We start from the raw sequence: 17,880 nt of genomic DNA, 5'->3' as shown, positions 1-17,880 counted from the left end.
CCTTCCGTCTTCAAGAGAGCGAGAGTTGCACCCCTTCTGAAAAAACCTACACTCGATCCCTCCGATGTCAACAACTACAGACCAGTATCCCTTCTTTCTTTTCTCTCCAAAACTCTTGAACGTGCCGTCCTTGGCCAGCTCTCCCGCTATCTCTCTCAGAATGACCTTCTTGATCCAAATCAGTCAGGTTTCAAGACTAGTCATTCAACTGAGACTGCTCTTCTCTGTATCACGGAGGCGCTCCGCACTGCTAAAGCTAACTCTCTCTCCTCTGCTCTCATCCTTCTAGACCTATCGGCTGCCTTCGAAACTGTGAACCATCAGATCCTCCTCTCCACCCTCTCCGAGTTGGGCATCTCCGGCGCGGCCCACGCTTGGATTGCGTCCTACCTGAAAGGTCGCTCCTACCAGGTGGCGTGGCGAGAATCTGTCTCCTCACCACGCTCTCTCACCAATGGTGTCCCCCAGGGCTCTGTTCTAGGCCCTCTCCTATTCTCGCTATACACCAAGTCACTTGGCTCTGTCATAACCTCACATGGTCTCTCCTATCATTGCTATGCAGACGACACACAATTAATCTTCTCCTTTCCCCCTTCTGATGACCAGGTGGCGAATCGCATCTCTGCATGTCTGGCTGACATATCAGTGTGGATGACGGATCACCACCTCAAGCTGAACCTCGGCAAGACGGAGCTGCTCTTCCTCCCGGGGAAGGACTGCCCGTTCCATGATCTCGCCATCACGGTTGACAACTCCATTGTGTCCTCCTCCCAGAGCGCTAAGAACCTTGGCGTGATCCTGGACAACACCCTGTCGTTCTCAACTAACATCAAGGCGGTGGCCCGTTCCTGTAGGTTCATGCTCTACAACATCCGCAGAGTACGACCCTGCCTCACACAGGAAGCGGCGCAGGTCCTAATCCAGGCACTTGTCATCTCCCGTCTGGATTACTGCAACTCGCTGTTGGCTGGGCTCCCTGCCTGTGCCATTAAACCCCTACAACTCATCCAGAACGCCGCAGCCCGTCTGGTGTTCAACCTTCCCAAGTTCTCTCACGTCACCCCACTCCTCCGCTCTCTCCACTGGCTTCCAGTTGAAGCTCGCATCCGCTACAAGACCATGGTGCTTGCCTACGGAGCTGTGAGGGGAACGGCACCTCAGTACCTCCAGGCTCTGATCAGGCCCTACACCCAAACAAGGGCACTGTGTTCATCCACCTCTGGCCTGCTCGCCTCCCTACCACTGAGGAAGTACAGTTCCCGCTCAGCCCAGTCAAAACTGTTCGCTGCTCTGGCCCCCCAATGGTGGAACAAACTCCCTCACGACGCCAGGACAGCGGAGTCAATCACCACCTTCCGGAGACACCTGAAACCCCACCTCTTTAAGGAATACCTAGGATAGGATAAGTAATCCTTCTCACCCCCCTAAAAGATGTAGATGCACTATTGTAAAGTGGCTGTTCCACTGGATGTCATAAGGTGAATGCACCAATTTGTAAGTCGCTCTGGATAAGAGCGTCTGCTAAATGACTTAAATGTAATGTAAATGTAAATAATAACACAGGGTTTGACTGGCTGTAATGTCATCTTGTAACTGTACATCAAACATAGTGATCATAGATATTGAACTGTATATGACGTGAGTTTTATGATATTGAAATGTGACGTGCATATTTAACTTGCTTGTATGACATCAAAGTGGTATTTAATGTCATCCTCAAAGTCTCATCTTCCAAAATACACAGAGTCTTTTAAAGCATTTCCCTCACTCAGTCAACAACAAAACATTCAAAAGTTGCAGGGGCAACTTTTTCTCTGAGCTCTGACGTCTTTTATAGCATGTTGCTGTACAGCCACTGCGTTCCAATTTAGGTGCATATTATCGGTGTCCAAGCCATTTTCAACCCTTATTACGCCTCTGAGTGTAAGCTTGAGCTAACTGAGAAAGACAAAGGAAAAAAGCTTTAGCCGTGAAAAAACAAGTGTTACCGCTACAAAGCTTAATTTGATTCAATCCACAATAGATTTCCATTAAACTGAACTGATTTATTCCTATTTTAAAAGGGTCATCTGCATTTCAAACCAAATACTGAGGGTTTGGGCTGGAGCTATGAGTGCAAGGACTGACCATCCATCATATACAAATGTTTAGTTTTAACCATATTTTTTGAGGCTATACAGTGTTTGTTTACAATTACATTGTTTACAAACAACGGAGTAAAAAAAAACCGTGCCAGTTTGTTTTTCTCGGGTTCCGTTGTGTTGATGGTGGCGGATTGATTGATTTCCACGTTTTTGTTTTTTGTTTCGTGTTTCTTCAGGATGAGTGATGAGTCTTCTGGCGCATTGGGTATCACAATGCACCCCGTGTTTCATGTCCTGATATATACAGACCGACGGATTGGGAGTGGGTTTACATTATAGTGCTTTTGAAGGTCAACTTTCTAGCTCCGCACATAACTTTTGGACTTTGTAGCCTTCCCAGAAAGCCTGGATAATTGAGTCATTGTGGGTTTCATAACACTGGTTGTGAATGGAGAAATTCAACCACTCTTACATTCGTAGACATACAGTGCCTACGGAAAGTATTCAGACCCCTTGACTTTTTCACTATTTGGTTTACTTTATCGACACACAATATACACCCCATAATGACAAAGCGAAAACAGTTTTTTCTACATTTTAGAACATTTATTTAAAATAAAAAGCAGAAATACCTTATTTACATTAGTATTTAGACCCTTACCAATGAGTTTTGAAATTGAGCTCAGGTGAATCCTTGAGATGTTTCTCCAACTTGATTGGAGTCCACCTGTGGTAAATTCAATTGATTGGACATGATTTGGAAAGGCACACACCTGTCTATATAAGACCCCACAGTTGAAAGTGCATGTCAGAGCAAAAACCAAGACATGATGTTGAAGGAATTGTCCGTAGAGCTCAGAGACAGGATTGTGTTGAGGCACAGATCTGGGGAAGGGTACCAAAACATTTCTGCAGCATTGAAAGTCCATCAAGAACACAGTGGCCTACATCATTGTTAAAATGGAAGAAGTTTGGAACCACCAAGACTCTTCCTAGATCTGGCCTCCCGACCAAACTGAGCAATCGGGGGAGAAGGGCATTGGTCAGGGAGGTGACCAAGAACCCGATGGTCACTCTGACAGAGCTCTAGAGTTCCTCTGTGGAGATGGGAGAACCATCTCTGCAGCACTCTCCACCAATCAGGCCTCTATGTTAGATTGGCCAGACGAAAGCCACTCCTCTGTAAAAGGCACATGACAGCCCGCTTGGAGTTTGCCAAAAGGCACCTAAAGACTCTCAGACCATGAGAAACAAGATTCTCTGGTCTGATGAAACCAAAGATTGAACTCTTGTGTCACGTCTGAAGGAAACCTGGCACCATCCCTATGGTGAAGTATGGTGGTGGCATTAACAGGCTCTGGGGATGTTTTTCAGTGGCAGGAACTGGGAGACTTGTCAGGATTAAGGCAAAGATGAACGGAGCAAAGTACTGCTCCAGAGCGCCCAGGTCCTCAGACTGGGGCGAAGGTTCACCTTCCAACAGGACAATGCAGGAGTGGCTTCGGGACTAGTCTCTGCATGTCCTTGTGTGGCCCAGCCAGAGCCCGGACTTGAACCTGATCGAACATCTCTGGAAAGACCTGAAAATAGCTGTGCAGCAACACTCCCCAAATACAGGTGTGCCAAGCTTGTAGCGTCATACCCAAGAAGACTCGAGGCTGTAATCGCTGCCAAAGGTGCTTCAACAAAGTACTGAGTAAAGAGTCTGAATACTTTTTTTATGTAAATGTAACATTTCAGTTTAAAAAAAAAAAATATATATATATATATATTATCAAACATTTCTAAAAACGTGTTTTTTGCTTTGTCATTATGCGGTACTATGTGTAGATTTTAGAATAAGGCTGTAATGTAACACAATGTGGAAAACGTCAAGGGGTCTGAATACTTTCCGAAGGCACTGTAGCTTTGGATGCAAGGACTGACCAACCATGATATTAAAATTATAGTTAACCACATTTTGAGGCTATGCAGTGTTTGTTTATGTTGGGTTCTGATGGGGTTGACAGTTGAACTAAGCTCATGAGGCATTAATAATGTATATTATTCAATAATCATTGGGTATACACAGGAGCGTAACTTTGGTTTTAGAAGTTGGGGGGACATACTTTTAGTTTTTTTGTTCACAATAAAATCACAGTATTGAATCGCAATACATATAGAATCGTGCGAATCACGAGAATCGCAATACATATCGTATCTTATCGCCATCGATAAGAAACATTACTGTGCAGCCGTATTCATTGATCTGGCCAAGGCTTTCGACTCTGTCAACCACCACATCCTCATCGGCAGACTCGACAGCCTTGGTTTCTCAAATGATTGCCTCGCCTGGTTCACCAACTACTTCTCTGATAGAGTTCAGTGTGTCAAATCGGAGGGTCTGCTGTCCGGACCTCTGGCAGTCTCTATGGGGGTGCCACAGGGTTCAATTCTTGGACCGACTCTCTTCTCTGTATACATCAATGAGGTCACTCTTGCTGCTGGTGAGTCCCTGATCCACCTCTATGCAGACGACACCATTCTGTATACTTCCGGCCCTTCTTTGAACACTGTGTTAACAACCCTCCAGGAAATTCAATGCCATACAACTCTCCTTCCGTGGCCTCCAATTGCTCTTAAATACAAGTAAAACTAAATGCATGCTCTTCAACCGATCGCTACCTGCACCTACCCGCCTGTCCAACATCACTACTCTGGACGGCTCTGACTTAGAATACGTGGACAACTACAAATACTTAGGTGTCTGGTTAGACTGTAAACTCTCCTTCCAGACCCATATCAAACATCTCCAATCCAAAGTTAAATCTAGAATTGGCTTCCTATTTCGCAACAAAGCATCCTTCACTCATGCTGCCAAATATACCCTTGTAAAATTGACCGTCCTACCAATCCTCGACTTTGGCGATGTCATTTACAAAATAGCCTCCAATACCCTACTCAACAAATTGGATGCAGTCTATCACAGTGCAATCCGTTTTGTCACCAAAGCCCACCATTGCGACCTGTACACTCTCGTTGGCTGGCCCTCGCTTCATACTCGTCGCCAAACCCACTGGCTCCATGTCATCTACAAGACCCTGCTAGGTAAAGTCCCCCCTTATCTCAGCTCGCTGGTCACCATAGCATCTCCCACCTGTAGCACACGCTCCAGCAGGTATATCTCTCTAGTCACCCCCAAAACCAATTCTTTCTTTGGCCGCCTCTCCTTCCAGTTCTCTGCTGCCAATGACTGGAACGAACTACAAAAATCTCTGAAACTGGAAACACTTATCTCCCTCACTAGCTTTAAGAACCAACTGTCAGAGCATCTTATAGATTACTGCACCTGTACATAGCCCACCTATAATTTAGCCCAAACAACTACCTCTTTCGCAACTGTATTTAATTTATTTATTTATTTTGCTCCTTTGCACCCCATTATTTTTATTTCTACTTTGCACATTCTTCCATTGCAAAACTACCATTCCAGTGTTTTACTTGCTATATTGTATTTACTTTGCCACCATGGCCTTTTTGCCTTTACCTCCCTTCTCACCTAATTTGCTCACATTGTATATATATATAGACTTGTTTATACTGTATTATTGACTGTATGTTTGTTTTACTACATGTGTAACTCTGTGTCGTTGTATCTGTCGAACTGCTTTGCTTTATCTTGGCCAGGTCGCAATTGCAAATGAGAACTTGTTCTCAACTTGCCTACCTGGTCAAATAAAGGTGAAATAAAATAAATAAATAAAAAATCAGCACCAAGATAGGATAATACTATTTTGTGAGGTCCCTGGCAATTCCTGGCAGCCCTAGTTGACCCCATCTCTGGTCCTCATATAGCTGGAACAGCAGCCGTTTTCTAGTGGGTATGACTCCTGGCAGGCTGGCATTCAGACCACACGGGTGACAACAGAGAGAGGGATTGTCATTGCCCAACCAGTCTCTGTGATTAATCAGTAGGGAAACATTACATAGGCCTGGATATCCTCAGGGTGGTGTGTGTGTTTGTTTGTGTGTGTACATGTTTGTCTGTTTCGTGTAATGCAGGACAGATACACACGTGCGCACACACACACACACACACAGGGAGAGAACAAAGGCAGAAAAGTGCCTTCTGTAATCAAGCTCATCATGTCTCTTGATTGCAATGACAACCGAACAAACAGAGCATCATGGGAACTGGGGTTTTGTTATGGCAACGACTGATAAAGAGTATACAGTACCAGTCAAAAGTTTGGACACACCTACTCATTCAAGGGTTTTTCTTTATTTTTTATTATTTTCTACATTGTAGAATAATAGCGATGACATCAAAACTATGAAATAACACTTATGGAATCATGCAGTAACCAAATAAGTGTTAAACAAATCAAAATATATTTTATATTTGAGATACTTCAAAGTAGCCACCCTTTGCCACTTTGCACACACTTTGCATTCTCTCAACCAGCTTCATGAGGTAGTTAACTGGAAAGCATTTCAATTAACAGGTGTGCCTGTTAAGTTAATTTGTGGAATTTCTTTCCTTCTTAATGCGTTTGACCCAATCAGATGTGTTGTGACAAGGTAGGGGGGTTATACAGCAGATAGCCCTATTTGGTAAGAGACAACGTCCATATTATGGCAAGAACAGCTCAAATAAACAAAGAGAAACAACAGTCCATCATTACTTTAAGACACAAAGGTCCGTCAACGCGGAACATTTCAAGAACTTTTAAAGTTTCTTCAAGTGCAGTCGCAAAAACCATCAAGCGCTATGATGAAACTGGCTCTCACGAGGACCCCCACAGGAAAGGAAGACCCAGAATTACCTCTGCTGCAGAGGATAAGTTCATTAGAGTTACCAGCCTCAGAAATTGCAGCCCAAATAAATGCTTCACAGAGTTCAAGTAACAGACACATCTCAACATCAACTGTTCAGAGGAGACTGCTTGAATCAGGCCTTCATGATTGAATTGCTGCAAAGAAACCACTACTAAAGGACACTAATAATAAGAAGATATTTGTTTGGACCAAGAAACATGATCAATGGACTGATGAGTCCAAATTTGAGATTTTTGGTTCAGAGGATATCCGCATGTGTGGTTCCCACCGTGAAGCATGGAGGAGGAGGTGTGATGGTGTGGGTGTGTTTTGCTGGTGACACTGTCTGTGATTTATTTAGAATTCAAGGGACACTTAACCAACATGGCTACCACAGCATGCTGCCACGATATGCCATCCCATCTGGTTAGTGGGACTATTTGTTTTTCAACAGGACAATGACCCAAAACACACCTCCAGGCTGTGTAAGGGTAATTTGACCAAGAAGGAGAGTGATGGAGTGCTGCATCAGATGACCGGGCCTCCGAAATCACCAAACCTCAACTCAATTGAGATGAGTTGGACCGCGGAGTGAAGGAATAGCAACCAACAAGTACTCAGCGTATGTGGGAACTCCTTCAAGACTGTTGGAAAAGCATTCTTCATGAAGCTGGTTGAAAGAATGCCAAGAGTGTGCAAAGCTGTCATCAAGGCAGAGGGTGGCTACTTTGAAGAATCTAAAATATAACATATATTTTGATTTGTTAAACACTTTTTTACTTACTACATGATTCCATATGTGTTATTTCTTAGTTTTGATGTGTTTACTATTATTCTGCAGAAAATAGTAAAAATATGTAGAAAAAAGTTAAAATGTAGAAAAACCCTTGAGTGCATAGGTGTGTCCAAACTTTTGACTGGTACTGTATGTACAGTACCTTTTGTTGTGACACAGGACATATCAACCTGTTGGGGGTATTTTAATAATCAACCTCCCACTGAGTTATATTCCAACTCCGAGGTAGAACATGAAAGTTACTGGAGTGAAACTGATCACACTTCATCATCACTAACTGTATTTTTCTGTTTTCTGTTTCAGGATCTCCAGTAAGTACTGTTAAACCATGGTTAATGGGGTTTTAGTAGATGTTTCAGGATCTCCGGTAAGTACTGTTAAACCATGGTTAATGGGGTTTTAGTAGATGTTTCAGGATCTCCAGTAAGTACTGTTAAACCATGGTTAATGGGGTTTTAGTAGATGTTTCAGATCTCCAGTAAGTACTGTTAAACCATGGTTAATGGGGTTTTAGTAGATGTTTCAGGATCTCCAGTAGGTACCGTTCCACCATGGTTAATGGGGTTTTAGTAGATGTTTCAGATCTCCAGTAGGTACTGTTAAACCATGGTTAATGGGGTTTTAGTAGATGTTTCAGGATCTCCAGTAGGTACTGTTAAACCATGGTTAATGGGGTTTTAGTAGATGTTTCAGGATCTCCAGTAAGTACTGTTAAACCATGGTTAATGGGGTTTTAGTAGATGTTTCAGATCTCCAGTAAGTACTGTTAAACCATGGTTAATGGGGTTTTAGTAGATGTTTCAGGATCTCCAGTAGGTACTGTTAAACCATGGTTAATGGGGTTTTAGTAGATGTTTCAGGATCTCCAGTAGGTACTGTTAAACCATGGTTAATGGGGTTTTAGTAGACATTTCAGATCTCCAGTAGGTACCGTTCCACCATGGTTAATGGGGTTTTAGTAGATGTTTCAGATCTCCAGTAAGTACTGTTAAACCATGGTTAATGGGGTTTTAGTAGATGTTTCAGGATCTCCAGTAAGTACTGTTAAACCATGGTTAATGGGGTTTTAGTAGATGTTTCAGGATCTCCAGTAGGTACTGTTCCACCATGGTTATTGGGGTTTTAGTAGATGTTTCAGGATCTCCAGTAGGTACTGTTCCACCCATGGTAAATGGGGTTTTAGTAGATTTATGAGTAACCTAGTGGGCTGTGCTTCAGATAAAGTAAGTGAATGGACACATGGGAGGCAACAGCAGGTAAATAATCATTCTCTGCTCATCTTAAGTGTATGTGCTGTAGTTTTTGACCTCAAGGTGTCAAGGGCAATACTATTTGAGAATTGCGGCATTAAAATGAAAAGTGTGCCATAATATGATTGTTTAAAAGCATCCTGATTTTAATCCTAATCCTGGCCTTTAGTTCTCTTTTCTTCTCTGTGTAATCCTAACAGGGCACGCCTGGACGGGATGGTTACCCGGTAAATGTCACTCTTAATCTCTTTTCTGAGCAAGCACTCTATTATTCTAATACTCTAAACCAGCACGATTTACCCTAGAATATGGTCTTCCATTAACTCCAGTCCTAGACTATAGTGGTCTTCCATTAACTCCAGTCCTAGACTATAGTGGTCTTCCATTAACTCCAGTCCTAGACTATAGTGATCTTCCCTCATAACCTCCAGTCCTAGACTATAGTGATCTTCCCTCATAACCTCCAGTCCTAGACTATAGTGATCTTCCCTCATAACCTCCAGTCCTAGACTATAGTGGTCATCCCTCATAACCTCCAGTCCTAGACTATAGTGATCTTCCCTCATAACCTCCAGTCCTAGACTATAGTGATCTTCCCTCATAACCTCCAGTCCTAGACTATAGTGATCTTCCCTCATAACCTCCAGTCCTAGACTATAGTGATCTTCCCTCATAACCTCCAGTCCTAGACTATAGTGGTCTTCCCTCATAACCTCCAGTCCTAGACTATAGTGGTCTTCCCTCATAACCTCCAGTCCTAGACTATAGTGATCTTCCCTCATAACCTCCAGTCCTAGACTATAGTGGTCTTCCCTCATAACCTCCAGTCCTAGACTATAGTGATCTTCCCTCATAACCTCCAGTCCTAGACTATAGTGATCTTCCCTCATAACCTCCAGTCCTAGACTATAGTGATCTTCCCTCATAACCTCCAGTCCTAGACTATAGTGGTCTTCCCTCATAACCTCCAGTCCTAGACTATAGTGATCTTCCCTCATAACCTCCAGTCCTAGACTATAGTGATCTTCCCTCATAACCTCCAGTCCTAGACTATAGTGTTCTTCCCTCATAACCTCCAGTCCTAGACTATAGTGGTCTTCCCTCATAACCTACAGTCCTAGACTATAGTGATCTTCCCTCATAACCTCCAGTCCTAGACTATAGTGATCTTCCCTCATAACCTACAGTCCTAGACTATAGTGGTCTTCCCTCATTGCTCCAGTTAAGTGGTTCAGCTATTGTGTCACCTGCACCTCTCCTCGGCCTGGTTTCCCAAAAGCATCTGAAGGCTAAGTTAATTTTAAAACCATAAGAGGGCCTGTCATGCCACATAGTGTCCCCCGGCCAAATTAATATAGCAACGTACGCTAATAGTTTATCGGATCCCATTGTGACGTAGAGGGGGACATTATTTTTCAGGACGTCAGGAGGATAAGACTGAACAGCTATCTCGTACTACATAAATAATTCAAACAAGTCTACTGACTGCATCTTTCACAAGTTTCTCCTCAATGAAACAATGTTTTTATGATGCTGCTGCAACTTATCCATCTCTCAGGAACTTAAAAGGTGTTATGTTGTGGTCTCAAGCAGTCACACATTTGGTGAACATCAAATGGTTCATTCTATTCAGACAAAAAGGTTTGAGCCAGTTGTTCTGGCAGTAGGTCCAGATGCATTGGGTTGCGTGTGTTGGCATCCCACATGCTTAGTTGGGATCAACAGGGAAATGCACTAGCCTGTGAAGTCGCTCCAATAATAACAGTGATGTGAGCCCAAATTCTGTGTTCAGGACAGAACCACATGTGGGCCCAGTTGGACTCACAGGTCACCCCCACAGTATTCACAGAACAGTTGATGTATGTCTCTTTTGTTTTGAATCCTCGCTTCATTCATCTGTCTTTTTCACTTCAATGTCTGTGGAATATTATGATAGTTCTTTGGACAGAGTTCAAGAGCATTTCAGCACTTATGCAGCACTGGACAGCGACCTACATAATGACTTTGCTATACCGTGAACATGTGAACTCTAGACCGACTGGAGTTTTTACCTATGTTTGTCTATGGCCTGCTAAATCATTTGGCCAGCAGTGCACCCAATTGATATGATATTTTTGCTACCAAAACATGAATGTACTGTACACAACTGTGTTCATCTTAAACATAATATTTTTCCTCTATCCATGTTGTTGTATTCTAGGGCCCACTTGGGATGGATGGGAAGCCTGTAAGTAGCCTTCTTCATCATGCTAATGTTGTGATAACGATGTTGATATTCAGCTCACAGTCTACTTCATACAATACGTCTCTAATTAACGATGTGTTTATTTCATTACCATAAACATTGTATGTGTTCTACTCTTGCCATGAACGACTTGTGATGTGATCATTTTGTGAATGAAACATTGTCTTCCATATACAGGGTGGTCCTGGTCCTATGGGAAGCCAGGTATGTATGATGATCTTTTTAAATCTCTCTATAACTCCACATTTTGGATGATCAAACACCAGATGTGGACATGTGATGTAGCAGAGCTGACCGTCTGCCAAAACACTCCAGTGTTCTCTAACTGTCAGCTCATTAATAGGGATCAGTTGGTAGAGCATGGTAAATGGAATATATAGTGTATCCATTCTTCTGTGTGCTATATGAGGCTTCCCTGAGGCCAGCCCTGAAGCCAGCCCTGAAGACAGCCCTGAAGACAGCCCTGAAGACAGCCCTGAAGCCAGCCCTAAAGGCTTCCCTGAAGCCAGCCCTGAAGGCTTCCCTGAAGCCAGCCCTGAAGCCAGTCCTGAAGCCAGCCCTAAAGGCTTCCCTGAAGCCAGCCCTGAAGCCAGCCCTAAAGGCTTCCCTGAAGCCAGCCTTGAAGCCAGCCCTAAAGGCTTCCCTGAAGCCAGCCCTGAAGCCAGCCCTAAAGGCTTCCCTGAAGCCAGCCCTGAAGCCAGCCCTAAAGGCTTCCCTGAAGCCAGCCCTGAGTTTATATCCAAGGGGATAAATGGGGTGTCTTGACTGAGGTGAGCCTCTTTAAAAAGCCATTTCTTATTGGTCAACTGTTTAGACAGTTTGGAAAGTGAAATAGAGGCTACTTATAATTTAGCCAGAGTTTATTTAAAGTACCATTTTCTCAGAAGATGATCTGATTCATTAAATAGTTCCGAAGGCCTTGGCTTTTCAACACTATCCCTGTACCTCATTAAAAATGCGCAATTACTTTTGATGGGCCCAGAACACAGATACACATCATCATATTATATGGCATCCATCCCCACATGGAATTACTCAATGATGTGTACTATATACAGAGGAAATGGTTGCAAGACCTGTGTAAAGATGTTGCCTTGCGTGTGGAGACGGTCTGGGCTTTGAGGCTCCTGTTATTCTACAGTGTAGGAACATGCAGCAACCCAACGCTCCAACACCAGTATAATATATATATACGGATAGAAACTACAGATAGAAACTCAGTCTGTGTGTTGATTATAAACTGCCTGTGTCCATTCATTCACAAAGCCCATTCAATCTAAACACTCTCCAAGAAGACATCACAGAATTCATTGTAGAGTGTAATGCACTCGAGGCCTAAACTCATAATATGTCCTCCAGCCGTTGTAAGAGACACAGAGAGTTAATTCGTGAACAAAAGCTGTGTTGCTCAAACCCACACAACCCTGATCCCTGTCAGAGGTACAAGGCATGACTTTTTTTTTTGTGTGTGGGGGGGGGTATTTGCATGGAAAGTGAAAAAAATCGCTGTGAATATCTTGGAAGGAATGAGATGTGTCAGAGATCGTTATAGTCCAGTATTTCCTTGTTCATGATCCTGTTTCGTTTTTCTCCTCTGTCGTCAGGGACTGTCTGGGCCAAAAGGAGAAAAGGTATGACAAAACAACCCTTTTTCTATTGTACAATTAATTCAGTTATGATACAATTTGAAATTTTGGAAGCATGATAGTAACTTGCTTTCTACCTTTGATACCTGTGGTATACCGTGATCCCCCGTAGTGTTCCTATCTGATAGTTATCGGTTTAACTTCCTATCTGATAGTTATCAGATCACTTTCTATCTGATAGTTATCGGATCACTTCCTATCTGATAGTTATCAGATCACTTCCTATCTGATAGTTATCGGATCACTTCCTATCTGATAGTTATCAGATCACTTTCTATCTGATAGTTATCGGATCACTTCCTATCTGATAGTTATCAGATCACTTCCTATCTGATAGTTATCGGATCACTTCCTATCTGATAGTTATCAGATCACTTTCTATCTGATAGTTATCGGATCACTTCCTATCTGATAGTTATCAGATCACTTCCTATCTGATAGTTATCGGATCACTTCCTATCTGATAGTTATCGGATCACTTCCTATCTGATAGTTATCGGTTTAACTTCCTATCTGATAGTTATCAGATCACTTCCTATCTGATAGTTATCAGATCACTTCCTATCTGATAGTTATCAGATCACTTCCTATCTGATAGTTATCGGATCACTTCCTATCTGATAGTTATCGGATCACTTCCTATCTGATAGTTATCGGTTTAACTTCCTATCTGATAGTTATCAGATCACTTCCTATCTGATAGTTATCAGATCACTTCCTATCTGATAGTTATCAGATCACTTCCTATCTGATAGTTATCAGATCACTTCCTATCTGATAGTTATCAGATCACTTCCTATCTGATAGTTATCAGATCACTTCCTATCTGATAGTTATCGGATCACTTCCTATCTGATAGTTATCGGATCACTTCCTATCTGATAGTTATCGGATCACTTCCTATCTGATAGTTATCAGATCACTTCCTATCTGATGTAACATTTTCTAATTGTCCTGTTTTTTTCTAGGGAGACCAAGGAGATATGGGGCCCAGGGTGAGAGAGTTAAATATGTCATAATATCATTCAAATACCACCAGAACTCATTTTACCAGCTCCTCATACCCTCATCCATTGTTTTAGCCTACAGTTTTAGCCTCCCACCACAGGGAGAGATATGGACCATGTCAAATCAGGAATCCTGAAGAAAATCATGTTTCATTTGCTATATATATAGCCCCATCAGGCAACCCTACTGATTCCCCTGTAACCCACAACCCAACACACTTCTATTAGAAACAGGTGCCCTGGTCTGGCCTGTTAAATTACTATTGCCCTGTTATTGTATTTAAGCCCCAACTAAAATACATTCTGCTGTTCACTGTGCACATCAGTCTGGATCTCTAAAGAAAGACCTGATTACCAGCTGTCTGTGATGAGACCAAAAAGAAACCCATGTTTTTCTGGCACTGCAAGAATGCCCTTTGGATTCTTATAGTCAACAAAACTATGTGTACTCTGAGAAACAAAAAGAGAGCAGCTTCACATCTCTCTGCTCAGGCTGTTGTCTTTGATGTATCTTGGTAACCTGGCAACCTGTTTTGATTGATAAAATGCCTGAGTATATTACACATAGATTCACTTGACTGTTACCCCTCCCCCCCACACACACTTACTTTAGCATCAAGTCTTACTGTAGCATCTGCCTTAGACTGTCTGTCTATTTAATTCATTTAATTTATCTTTGCAATATCCCGCGAATCTGAACTCTCTGACTGTGAAGAAATAAGGGTGTGAATGTCTAAATGTCCCAGTTAACAGCAGCTTGGCAGGAGTACATGTCACTGGAATTGTACTATAGTGTAGCAGCTGTTTGGGCCTGTGTTGTGTTGCCTCTCCTGACCTTGGACGTGAATTAAAGCTCTTGGAGCAGTGTAGACATCTGGCAGAGCCCAGCGTAGAGCACATGTGGATGACTGACCCATCGGACACTGGGCTCCTTACTGTTGGGCTCCTTACTGTTGTCCTCTCTGCCCGGGTCAAGGCAAGTAGCATCGCGGTTAGTCATGTTCATATACCTCTATAAAGAAGCAATTAGTTTACCATCAGTTACTCTTCGATATTAACATACTTTACACATTAGTTCATTTTTATATTGTGTTGTTGAGGCAGATGCAATGATGTGTTCGAGACCCCCTAAAGACGTGGGGACGGGGGGACCGAGTCAAGGCCGGAACCGGGAGGGGGGCGAGGGGTCTGGGACCAAGTAAATTGTAATTGCTTCAAATCGCGACTATAATAAGAGTCCAGTATTTCTGTGTTCATATTTCAGCAGAATTATTGAGAATGGTGATAAGAATGCAGAGAGCCACAATAAATGATCACTGACCCAAACAGGTTTATAAATGATCACTGACCCAAACAGGTTTATAAATGATCACTGACCCAAACAGGTTTATAAATGATCACTGACCCAAACAGGTTTATAAATGATCACTGACCCAAACAGGTTTATAAATGATCACTGACCCAAACAGGTTTATAAATGATCACTGACCCAAACAGGTTTATAAATGATCACTGACCCAAACAGGTTTATAAATGATCACTGACCCAAACAGGTTTATAAATGATCACTGACCCAAACAGGTTTATAAATGATCACTGACCCAAACAGGTTTATAAATGATCACTGACCCAAACAGGTTTATAAATGATCACTGACCCAAACAGGTTTATAAATTATCACTGACCCAAACAGGTTTATAAATGATCACTGACCCAAACAGGTTTATAAATGATCACTGACTCAAACAGGTTTATAAATGATCACTGACCCAAACAGGTTTATAAATGATCACTGACCCAAACAGGTTTATAAATGATCACTGACCCAAACAGGTTTATAAATGATCACTGACCCAAACAGGTTTATAAATGATCACTGACCCAAACAGGTTTATAAATGATCACTGACCCAAACAGGTTTATAAATGATCACTGACCCAAACAGGTTTATAAATGATCACTGACCAAATAGGTTTATAAATGATCACTAACCCAAACAGGTTTATAAATGATCACTGACCCAAACAGGTTTATATTAGATTTTTCTTTTAAAGACAATATACACTGAGAATACAAAACTTTAGGAACACCATAGACTGACCAGGTGAATCCAGGTGAAATATATGATCCCTTATTGACGTCACTTGTTAAATCCACTTCAATCAGTGTAGATGAAGGGGAGGAGACAAGTTAAAGAAGGATTTATACGCCTTGGGACAATGGAGACATGGATTGTGTATGTGTGCCATTCAGGGGGTGAATGGGCAAGAAAAAAGATGTAAGTGTCTTTGAACAGGGTATGGTAGTAGGTGCCAGGCGCACCGGTTTGTGTCAAGAACTGCAACGCTGCAGGGTTTTTCACGCTCAACAGTTTCCTGTGTGTATCAAAAATGGTCCACCACCCAAAGGACATCCAGCCAACTTGATACAACTGTGGGAATCATTGGAGTCAACATGGGCCAGCATCCCTGTGGAACGCTTGCGACACCTTGTAGAGTCCATGCCCAGATGAATTGAGGGGGTGCAACTCAATATTAGGAAGGTGTTCCTAATGTTTTGTACACTCAGTGTATGTAACAACTTCTCCCTAATAATACTGAGCTTGAAACTTTCAAACAATTTCCCCCATTGTTCTCATTCTGAAGAGCGCAACAAAGTTTGACGATATTTCTCAACGAAAGTATAGGACATTAATGTTACTAGTGAAGTTGGAAGCCCAGGTTTCAATAGGCAATAAGTTATGAATGGGTCATGAGGGAGTGTGGATATTTGGCCTGTCGAAGTGGTTTTATGAGCTGAATGAATGGGAGCTGATAATTATTATCATTTTTACTCTGCCGGTCTCGGGAAGACATGAGTTCTCATTGTCTGAAACCTAGTCAAGTCCGAGTAAAAATTTATCTGACACAGAGACAAGACAGAAAAACTCAATATGTGGTCTTGAATACTACAACACTGAGCATATGTATTCCATTCCATCTGGAGCCCTCTCAGTCTGTCTCAAAGTTGTTTCTGGCCTGGTTTCCATTTGAGTTCATTGTTTCCTAGTCGGCAGTCCAAAGGGACTCTTAAGGAATAAGTACTTTAGAGTTCATAATATTAGACATAGGAGGGCACCGTTATGCTCTTTTAGCACTTCAGTGTGTATGTGAATTCACAGGAGGTTTTCCGTACAGGGGGGTGTCCGTACAGGGGGGTGTCCGTACAGGAGGGTGTACGTACAGGGGGGTGTCCGTACAGGGGGGTGTCCGTACAGGGGGGTGTCCGTACAGGAGGGTGTACGTACAGGGGGGTGTCCGTACAGGGGGTGTCCGTACAGGGGGTGTCCGTACAGGGGGTGTCCGTACAGGAGGGTGTCCGTACAGGGGGGTGTCCGTACAGGGGTGTCCGTACAGGGGGGTGTCCGTACAGGGGGGTGTCCATACAGTCTACTACCATGTTCATGGGGGGTCAATTCCATTTAAATTCCAGTCAATTCAGAAAGTAAACCAAATTCCAAATTTCCTTCTTTGAAAAGCAATTGAAATTTCAGTGTACTTCCTGAATGGACTGGAGTCGACACCAGGGAGAATAAGCCACTAAACCCAAAGCAATCCATATTGACCACAGCTCTGACACAAACATCATGGACCAGACTGCCAGAATCTCTCCTTGGACGGTCGATAATTTTATGAAGTCAATCATAAAACTTTGGGCCGCGAGACAACTGGGCTTCTATTGTTTAATGCTTGAAACCAGACAGAAGGGCTATTATCTTTGTATTCTCTCGTCTACAGTTATGGTTGAGCAGCTTTACACATGCTGGAACTGTGCCAACACAGATGGATCAATAACCTCAATAACATCCCTCTGTTGTCCCTCACTCTACTCACCCCCGTCTTTCATTATCCCCTTCTTACCCAACCCCTCCTCACTCCTCCCTCCATCCTAACTCTTCTTTCCAACGCTGTCTAAACCTCAACCCAGGGACTCCCTGCACTTGCGGGCTCTGCAGGTCTGCTCAGTAATCAGATTCTCACGGTCAAGGTTTGTCCCACCTTCCTCACCCGTCTCTC

The 17,880-nt window shown here is 42.8% G+C and overlaps 1 protein-coding gene and 2 long non-coding RNA genes across 23 annotated transcripts in view; 2 read left to right on the top strand and 1 right to left on the bottom strand.

The window, feature by feature from the left end:
* The window catches only part of LOC118384925 (collagen alpha-1(XXIII) chain-like), a 118,276-nt gene that overhangs the window by 84,400 nt on the left and 15,996 nt on the right, over positions 1 to 17,880 (top strand). For 2 of the 16 annotated variants that reach the window (XM_052520605.1, XM_052520607.1), the window contains exons 4-9: positions 7,981 to 8,771; positions 8,828 to 9,154; positions 11,128 to 11,154; positions 11,350 to 11,376; positions 12,777 to 12,803; positions 13,787 to 13,813. In XM_052520605.1, the coding sequence (XP_052376565.1) occupies positions 11,140 to 11,154; positions 11,350 to 11,376; positions 12,777 to 12,803; positions 13,787 to 13,813 (96 nt within the window). In that variant the 5' untranslated portion in view covers positions 7,981 to 8,771; positions 8,828 to 9,154; positions 11,128 to 11,139. Of the gene's footprint in view, positions 1 to 7,980; positions 8,772 to 8,827; positions 9,155 to 11,127; positions 11,155 to 11,349; positions 11,377 to 12,776; positions 12,804 to 13,786; positions 13,814 to 17,791; positions 17,852 to 17,880 lie in introns of those variants that run through there. The other 14 variants (XM_052520600.1, XM_052520602.1, XM_052520598.1 and 11 more) reach the window with 14 other exon arrangements.
* Positions 9,167 to 11,121, bottom strand: LOC127930697 (uncharacterized). Of its 6 annotated transcripts, none has more exons than XR_008138871.1 (4): positions 10,001 to 11,121; positions 9,641 to 9,928; positions 9,461 to 9,568; positions 9,167 to 9,424 (listed from the first exon to the last, which is right to left on the bottom strand). It is a non-coding gene; the product is annotated as an uncharacterized LOC127930697 (long non-coding RNA). The 6 variants fall into 6 exon arrangements; XR_008138870.1 differs by having other exon boundaries at positions 9,461 to 9,640; positions 9,677 to 9,928; XR_008138869.1 differs by having other exon boundaries at positions 9,461 to 9,604; positions 9,677 to 9,928.
* On the top strand, positions 13,826 to 17,012 carry LOC127930696 (uncharacterized). Its single transcript, XR_008138866.1, has 3 exons — positions 13,826 to 15,490; positions 15,575 to 15,770; positions 15,826 to 17,012. It is a non-coding gene; the product is annotated as an uncharacterized LOC127930696 (long non-coding RNA).

Source organism: Oncorhynchus keta, chromosome 6 (assembly GCF_023373465.1).
Source record: "Oncorhynchus keta strain PuntledgeMale-10-30-2019 chromosome 6, Oket_V2, whole genome shotgun sequence".
Taxonomy (NCBI): Eukaryota; Metazoa; Chordata; class Actinopteri; order Salmoniformes; family Salmonidae; genus Oncorhynchus; species Oncorhynchus keta.
This window is presented reverse-complemented; position numbering and strand designations above follow the sequence as displayed.